This window comes from Macaca mulatta, chromosome 7 (genome assembly GCF_049350105.2).
Source record: "Macaca mulatta isolate MMU2019108-1 chromosome 7, T2T-MMU8v2.0, whole genome shotgun sequence".
In the NCBI taxonomy this organism is placed as follows: domain Eukaryota; kingdom Metazoa; phylum Chordata; class Mammalia; order Primates; family Cercopithecidae; genus Macaca; species Macaca mulatta.
The window spans coordinates 21804734-21813780 of NC_133412.1; the positions used below are offsets into that span (position 1 = coordinate 21804734).

Sequence of the window (9047 nt, forward strand, 5' to 3'; positions counted from 1 at the left end):
TTCATTACATTATTAATCATTGGGGTCAGCACTACTTGTAGAGTGTTTTGTAGAATTAAGTGAGGCCTAGTTTTCCTGTGTTTACAATTATTTATATATATAATTATACATATAAATTATATATAAATGATATTTATATAAAATATACATTCTTATATATTTTAATAAAAATGTGTTTGCATATTTATATAGATATATAAATGGTTATATATTTATATTATATATTTATATCATACATGTATAATATATTTCTACTATATATTTATAATATATTTCTATTATATATATATATATTTTTTATATATATATATATATTTTTTTAGACAGGGTCTCCCTCTGTCACCCAGGCTGGAGTGCAGTGACATGATCATGGCTCACTGCAGCCTCAACCTCTTGGGGTCAAGTGATCCTCCCACCTCAGTCTCCTGAGCATCTGGGACTACAGGCACGCACCACCATGGCTGGCTAGTTTTTTGTATTTTTTGTAGTGGCAGAGTTTAGCCGTGTTTCCCATGTTTCCCAGGCTGGTCTTAAACTCCTGGACTCAAGCAATCAGGCCACCTTGGTCTCCCAAAGTGCTGGGATTATAGGCATGAGCCACTGCACCTGGCTCCTCACTGGCTTTTTGCCTTTTTGCTCCAAGTTCTTGCTTTTTTTTTTTTTTTAATTTTTTAAATTTTCTAAGATGGGGTCTTGGTATGTTGCCCAGGCTAGTTTCAAACTCCTGAGCTCAAGCTATCCACTTGCCTCAGCCTCCCAAAGTGTTGGGATCACAGGCGTGAGCCACTGCACCCAGGCGATAGAGCTTTCTTTCTTTTTTTTTTTTTTTTATTTTGTCGCCCAGGCTGGAGTACAATGGTGTGATCTCAACTCACTGCAACCTCCCCCTCCCAGGTTCAAGCAATTCTCTTGCGTCAGCCTCCTGAGTAGCTGGAATTGCAGGCGTCAGTCACCATGTCCAGCTAATTTTTGTATTTTTACTAGAGACAGGGTTTCACCATGTTGGCCAGGCTCGTCTCTTTGGCTAGGCTGGTCTTGAACTCCTGACTTCATGATCTGCCCACCTCAGCTTCCCAAAGTGCTGGGATTACAGGCGTGAGAAACCACACCCAGCCATGGTAGCACTTTCTTTAATGGAGGTAGCCTTTCTTGACTTCAGAGGGAATTTAGGAATTATTTAATAAATTATGGATGTCTTTAAAATATTTCCTTTAATATTCATTTTACCTTGATGAACTATATAATATTTTGCTGCTTCCTAAAGTGAACTAAAATACTAGTTCTTTTTTTTTTTTTGAGACGGAGTCTTGCTCTGTCGCCCAGGCTGGAGTGCAGTGGCGCGATCTCCGCTCACTGCGAGCTCCGACCCCCCGGGTTCACACGATTCTCCTGCTTCAGCCTCCCGAGTAGCTGGGACTACAGGCGCCCGCCACCTCGCCCGGCTAGTTTTTTTGTATTTTTTAGTAGAGACGGGGTTTCACCGTGTTAGCCAGGATGGTCTCGATCTCCTGGCCTCCTGATCCGCCCGCGTCGGCCTCCCAAAGTGCTGGGATTACAGGCTTGAGCCACCACGCCCGGCCAATACTAGTTCTTATATTTAGTGGTTATCTGTTATTCTACATTAGATTTCTTAGGTGATTTCATAATCACGTACTACTGCTTGTTTGTTTTTGTTTTTTGAGACGGAGTCTTGCTCTATGCCCAGGCTGGAGTGCAGTGGCGCAATCTTGGCTCACTGCAACTTCCGCCTCCTGGGTTCACGCCATTCTCCTGCCTCAGCCCCCCAAGTAGCTGGGACTACAGGCGCCCGCCACTATACCCAGCTAATTTTTTGTATTTTTAGTAGAGATGGGGTTTCACCTTGTTAGCCAGGATGGTCTTGATCTCCTGACCTTGTGATCCGCCCACCTCGGCCTTCCAAAGTGCTGGAATTATAGGCGTGAGCCACTGCGCCCGGCCTTTTTGGGATTTTGTTTGTTTGTTTGCTTCAGCCTCCCCAGTAGCTGGGACTACAGGCTCCCGCCACCACTCCCGGCTGAATTTTGTAATATTTTTAGTAGAAATGGGGTTTCACCGTGTTAGCCAGGAGGGTGTGATCCGCCTCGGCCTCCCAAAGTGCTGGGATTACAGGTATGAACCACCGCGCCTGGCCCTTTTTGGAATTTTTAAGTGAACAAATGAAAAGCGAAATCAGGATAAGAGCAAATGTCTAGGAACAGAAAAACAAATCTACTCCCAGCTCATGTACTTAACAAACATGATCTAGTTCCTAAAATTATTTGGACCTGTAATCATCTTCTCAGGAAAACAGAGATAACAACTGTGTTATCTCTGTTTTGTGTTACACTAAAATATTACACTAAAATATAACACTAAAAATATTACACTGAATGGTGTGAACCCGGGAGGCGGAGCTTGCAGTGAGCCAAGATTGCGCCACTGCACTCCAGCTTGGGCGACAGAGCAAGACTGTGTCTCAAAAAAAAGCCCCAAAAGTGGCTGGGCGCGGTGGCTCATGCCTGTAATCTAGCACTTTGGGAGGCCAAGGCAGGTGGATCTCCTGAGGTCAGGAGTTTGAGACCAGTCTGGCCAACATGGTGAAACCCCGCTTCTACTAAAAATACAAAAAAAAATTAGCTGGGGGTGGGGGGGCACCTGTAATCTCAGCAACTCGGGAGGCTGAGGCAGGGGAATTGCTGGAACCTGGGAGGCGGAGGTTGCAGTGAGCCGAGATCTCGCCATTGCACTCCAGCCTGGGCCACAACAGCGAGACTCCCTCTCAAAAAAAAAGAAAAAGAAAAAGCCGGGCGCTGTGCCTCATGTGAGGCCTGTAATACCAGCACTTTGGGAGCCCGAGGCAGGTGTATCACGAGGTCAGGAGTTCGAGACCAGCCTAACCATTGGTGAAACCTCGTCTCTACTAAAAAAGAAAAATACAAAAGTTATCCGGGCATGGTAGTGCATGCCTGTAATCCCAGCTATTCAAGAGGCTGAGGCAGGAGAATCGCTTGAACCCGGGAGGCGCAGGTTGCAATGAGCCGAATTTGTGCTACGGCATTCCAGCCTGGGCAACAGAGTGAGACTCCGTTTCAAAAAAAAAAAAAATTCCAAAAAGTAAAGACACCTTTTCCTTTCAATAACTTTCCTATTACATTTCTCGAAAATTATCCACTGCTCCATGATGATTAAGTCTTAATTTAATTGTTATATTAAAGTCCTAAAAGATGTGTTTATAGCCATAAGGTGAGGTTCTATAATGTGGATCCTAAGGAGAGCTTTCTGGAGAGGTGCCCATGATTATTTTCCCTTTTGAAAACAAAGATAGGCTGGGCGTGGTGGCTCACGCCTGTAATCCCAGCACTTTGGGAGGCTGAGGCGGGTGGATTACCAGGTCAGGAGTTTAAGACCATCCTGGCTAACACGGTGAAACCCCGTCTCTACTAAAAAAAGACAAAAAAAATAGCTGGGCGTGGTGGCGGGTGCCTGTAGTCCCAGCTACTCGGGAGGCTGAGGCAGGAGAAGGGCGTGAACCTGGGAGGTGGAGCTTGCAGTGAGCCGAGATCGTACCACTGCACTCCAGCCTGGGCGACACAGGGAGACTCCGTCTCAAAAAAAAAAAATTCTTTTTAAGTAAAGAGTTCTTTGATAAGAAATTGATTAGCATGTATATAAAGTAAAAGTGTGAAAATTGATATAATTTCAGGCTTTAACACATATTAAGACAGATTTGGGATTATCATACCTAGTGGATTATACTATTTAAAGATATCGCTTCTCGGGCTTTTGGCTGAGATCAAGTGTACTATTTAAAGATAGATCATTTGTTAAGAATATGGGGTAGTCTGGATGCAGTGGTCACAGCTGTAATCCCAGCACTTTGGGAAGCTAAGGTGGGCAGATTGCTTGAATCCTGGAGTTAAAGACCAGCCTGGACAACATGGTGAAACCCTGTCTCCATAAAAAAAATTAGCCGGGCATGGTGGTGTGTGCCCATAGTCCCAGCTACTCAGAAAGTTGAGGTGGGAGGATCCCTTGAGCCCTGGGAGGTCAAGGCTGCAGTGAGCTGAGATTGTGCCACTGTACTCCAATCTGAGTGATGGGAGTGAGACCCTGTCTCAAAAAAAAAAAAAAAAAAGTGGAAAATGGTTGTCCGAAATTCTAGAAATGAAAATTTCTATAAGTTTAACAGGAAAGTTGTTGAAAAAGAAAGTTGGTTTGTTTGACTTTTTTTTTTTTTTTTTGGAGATAGGATTTAGCTCTGTTACCCAGGCTGGAGTACAGTGGTGTCATCTCTGCTTACTGCAACCTCTACCTCCTAGGCTCAAGCAATCCTCCTACCTCAGTCTCCTGAGTAGCTGGGACTACAGGTATACACAACCATGCCTTGCTAAATTTTGAATTTTTAGTAGAGACTGGGTTTCAGCATGTTGCCCAGTCTGGTCTCGAACTCCTGAGCTCAAGTGATCTGCCTGCCTCTGCCTCCCAAAATGATGGGATTGCGAGCTTGCACAACCATGCCCGGCCTGTTTGTCATTTTTGAAAGAAGAAAGTTTTAGAGTGTTAAAACCTCTCATACCTAAAGTAATAGTTTTCAGAAAACTATAGTATACGTATGAATTTAGATTCCAATGTATAACTTCATTTAAATTATATTAACAAAAATTAAGCTATTGGGTAATAGTATCTGTGAACCAGAATGTAAGAAAAGTGATTTTTTAAGTCTGCAGAGAAGCCAAAAGATATCATAAAAATCCATGGTGAAACCCCATCTCTACTAAAAATACAAAAATTAGCCGGGTGCAGTGGCGGGCGCCTATAGTCCCAGCCAAAAAAAAAAAAAAAATTCCAAGTACTCCAAAGGGACTCTCCAAGGCTCTGATCAAAATACTTTTCATTCTTGTTCTAATATAATTTTAATAATCTTGGCTGAGGCCGGTGGATCACTTGAGCCCAGGAGTTCCAGACCAGCCTGGGCAACAGGGCAAAATCCTGTCTTTACAAAAAATACAAAATGTAGCCAGGTGTGGTGGCGTGCACCTGTGGTCCCAGCTACCTGGGAGGTTGAGGTGGGAGGATTACTTGAGGCCGGGAGGTCGAGGCTGCAAGTGAGCCATGATAACACCACTACACTTGAGCCTGGCCAACAGAGCAATATTCTGTCTCAAACAAACGAACACAACTCTTGAGCAGTCTCATTTCAAGACCTGTAATTTGCAGCAAAATTAGAAAAGAAGGATTGCTATTGGCAGGTAAACTGACAACAAGGCAAAGTGACAACTCATACCCAAGAAAGAACCAGAAAAATCTGTAATAGCCAAATAAATCAAACTCCATAGCACTACTTGGAGTAATTTAATATAGCTACTCAAAGAGGCTTTGAGGATTTTATTAACAGCAATCTTTTTTTTTTCTGTTTAGTTAAGAAAAAGTTAAATTTTGGTTGTTATACTCCATTTAGGAAGCCAAGAGTAAGCTATTTGCAGAGAGGCAAAGAAATTCACTAAAATGTTAAATGTTGGGATTATAAGTGACTTTTATTTTTCTATATTTTATAATTTTTATAAAACTAATATTGGATACTTTTATAATTAGGAAAAAAATTGATTTTTAAAAGCCTGAAAATGTGTACAGAAATGTTTCTACCAAAGCTTTAATTTAAAGAACTAATTATCATCTATATAGAAATAATATATTTAGGCTGGGCACTGTGACTCAACGCCTGTAATCCCAGCACTTTAGGAGGCCAAGGTGGGCAGATCACCTGAGGTGAGGAGTTCAAGACCAGCCTGGCCAAGATGGTAAAACCCCATCTCTACTAAATATACAAAAATTAGCCAGGCATGGTGAACAGGTGCCTGTAGTCCCAACTACTTGGGAGGCTGAGGTAGGAGAATCGCTTGATCCTGGGAGACAGAGGTTGCAGTCAGCCAAGATCGCGCCACTGCACTCCAGCCTAGGCAACGGAGTGAAAGTCTGTCTCAAAAAAAAAAAAAAACTATATTTATATAAAAATATTAACTTCTCAATATTTGTGGGTTCCTAAAGTTTTGCTAGCTATGTCTATCTGGCTCTATCTCTGCTTGTCTGTCATCTATGTCTATTTTTTAAAGATTTGTTAAAATTAATCTTGCAAAATAGTTCCACATACTTTTCACTCTTTAGCCAAGCAGCTAAGAAATAGAACACTATTTGTACCAGGTATAAAATAACAAGCAGGAAACTACCTTAAGGCTGAGAAAAACTGAGACATTAATTGGATTTCTGCAGTGATTTAAAAAATAATATGTTGATACAAAATTATTTTACTTACAGATGATGAAGAACGAGAGCTTCAAATGGATCCTGCCGACTATGGAAAGCAACATTTCAATGATGTCCTTTAAGTCCTAAAGGAACGCTTCAGAAAACCTAAAGTGCTGTAAAATGAAATCATTCTACTTTGTCCTTTTTGACTTTTGTTGTAAAGATGAGTTGTATCAGTTGTAAAGATACATTGAGATAGAATTAAGGAAAAACTTTAATGAAGGAATGTACCCATGTACATATGTGAACTTTTTCATATTGTATTATCAAGGTATAGACTTTTTTGGTTATGATACAGTTAAGCCAAAAACAGCTAATCTTTGCATCTAAAGCAAACTAATGTATATTTCACATTTTATTGAGCCGACTTATTTCCACAAATAGATAAACAGGACAAAATGGTTGTACAAGTTATATGTGGCATAGCATAACCACAGTAGGAACAGAACAGATATTCAGCAGAAAACTTTTTATACACTAATTTTTTTTTTTTTTTTTTTTTTTGAGACGGAGTTTTAGTCTTGTTTCCCAGGCTGGAGTGCAATGGCACAATCTTGGTCCACTGCAACCTCCATTCCACCTCCTGGGTTCAGGCAATTCTCCTGCCTTAGCCTCCCAAGTAGCTGGAATTACAGGTACTCGCCACCATACCCAGCTAATTTTTGTATTTTAATAGAGAGCTAATAATTGTATATTTAATAGAGACGGGTTTCACCATGTTGGCCAGGCTGGTCTTGAACTCCTGACCTCAGGTGATCCTCCTGCCTTGGCCTCCCAAAGTGCTGGGAGTACAGGTGTGAGCCACTGCGCCCAGTCTACACACTAATTCTTGTTAGCCCAACAGCTGTTCTATCTACCCCTCATTTCATGCTCAAGGAGTCATACCTAGAATAGTTACACACAAGAGGAAAAACTGGAAGCCAAACACTGGACAGTATGTATACAAAGTCACCTCCCTACTCCTTTTATTTTACAAGAGTGCTGATGTGTTTTGGCAGATGAGCTTTCAGCTGAGGCCTGATGGAAGTTGAGATAACCTGCAAAGACATAACAATATTTATGAGTTATATCTTAATTCTTGAAATTGTGGAATGCATGATTGACAATATAGTTTTAATTTTTATTTTTTCAAGTAATACCAGTACTATTTAACTATAGCCAGAACTGGCTAAAATTTTTATATTTTCAGAGTTGAAGTTGGTGAAGACATTCATGATTTAAACACCAGATCCTGAAAGGGGTTAAATCTACTTTGAAATGAATCTGCAATCAGTATTTCAAAGCTTTTCTGGTAATTTTAGTGATCTTATTTGACTAGACTTTTTCAGAAGTACTAAATAAGGAATTTTAACAGGTTTTTATTAATGCACAGATAAATAGAAGTACAGTGAGGTCTATAGCCATTTTATTAAAATAGCTTAAAAGTTTGTAAAAAAATGAATCTTTGTAATTACTTAATATGTTAGTTAAGAACCCATCAAGCTTATATTTGCTGGACTTACAAATTATTTTAAATGCATTTATCTTTTTTGACACTATTCAGTGGAATGTATAAACTAGCTAATCCTTGTTTCTGATTTAAAGCACTTTTAAATCTTATCCTGCTCCCTAAAAACAAAAGTAATTTTTGATCAAAAGGTTTTGATCACAAGGGGAAATTTAAGATTGTTAACCCTGTTTTTCAGAAGGGCTACTGTTAATTGTACATAAACATGAAATGTGTTTTCCCCTGTGTACTAACAGATTCTAGTCAAAATTCAAACTTATAGTGGTAAAGAAACAGGTTGTTCACTTGTTGAGGTGCAAAAATTCTTAATACTTCTGTTTGAAATTGCTCAATGACTAGGAAAAGATGTAGTGGTTTACTAAAATTGTTTTTCCACCATGTCAAATTAAACAATTCATGCCTTTATAGGATCAGGCCTACAATGAATAGGTATGGTGGTTCACAGAATTTTTAAAATAGAGTTAAAGGGAAGTGATGTACATTTTGGGGACATTAGGGTAGGGAGATGAATCAAAAAATACCCCTAGTAATACTTTATATTTAATACTGCAAAAGCTTTACAAATGGAAACCATGCAATTACCTGCCTTAGTTCTTTTATCATAAAAACAATCACTTGGTTGGTTGTATTGTCGGTATTACTTATACAGCAACATTTCTTCAATTAGCAGTGTAGACATTTTATAAACAAATCTTGGACCAATTGATAATATTTCTGACTGTATTAATATTTTAGTGCTATAAAATACTATGTGAATCTCTTAAAAATCTGACATTTTACAGTCTCTATTAGACATACTGTTTTTATAATGTTTTACTTCTGCCTTAAGATTTAGGTTTTTTAAATGTATTTTTGCCCTGAATTAAGTGTTAATTTGATGGAAAACTCTGCTTTTAAAATCATCATTTACTGGGTTCTAATAAATTAAAAATTAAACTTGTTTCACTGTGTTGCTTATTCTAATACATACACAAACATCACATTCATGAAGTAAATACATTTTAACACTAAAATCTGAGTAAGTTTAGCACTCATTTTAAGTTAAGCTAAACTAAAAAACCAAAACCAGATATTTCTTTTTTTTTTTTTTTTTTTTTTGAAACAGAGTCTCACTCTCTTGCCCAGGCTGGAGTGCAGTGGCACATCTCGGCTCACTGCAATCTCTGTCTCCCAGATTCAAGCAATTCTCCTGCCTCAGCCTCCCAAGTAGCTGGGATTACAGTCACGTGCCACCACA

The 9047-nt window shown here is 39.6% G+C and overlaps 1 protein-coding gene across 6 annotated transcripts in view; it reads left to right on the top strand.

The window, feature by feature from the left end:
* Positions 1 to 8750, top strand: part of GOLM2 (golgi membrane protein 2) — a 127857-nt gene extending 119107 nt beyond the window's left edge. For all 6 annotated transcript variants that reach the window (XM_077939305.1, XM_015142120.3, XM_015142122.3 and 3 more), the window contains one exon: positions 6313 to 8750. In XM_077939305.1, the coding sequence (XP_077795431.1) occupies positions 6313 to 6383 (71 nt within the window). In that variant the 3' untranslated portion in view covers positions 6384 to 8750. The remainder of the gene's footprint in view (positions 1 to 6312) is intronic.
* The last annotated feature ends 297 nt before the right edge of the window (positions 8751 to 9047 follow it).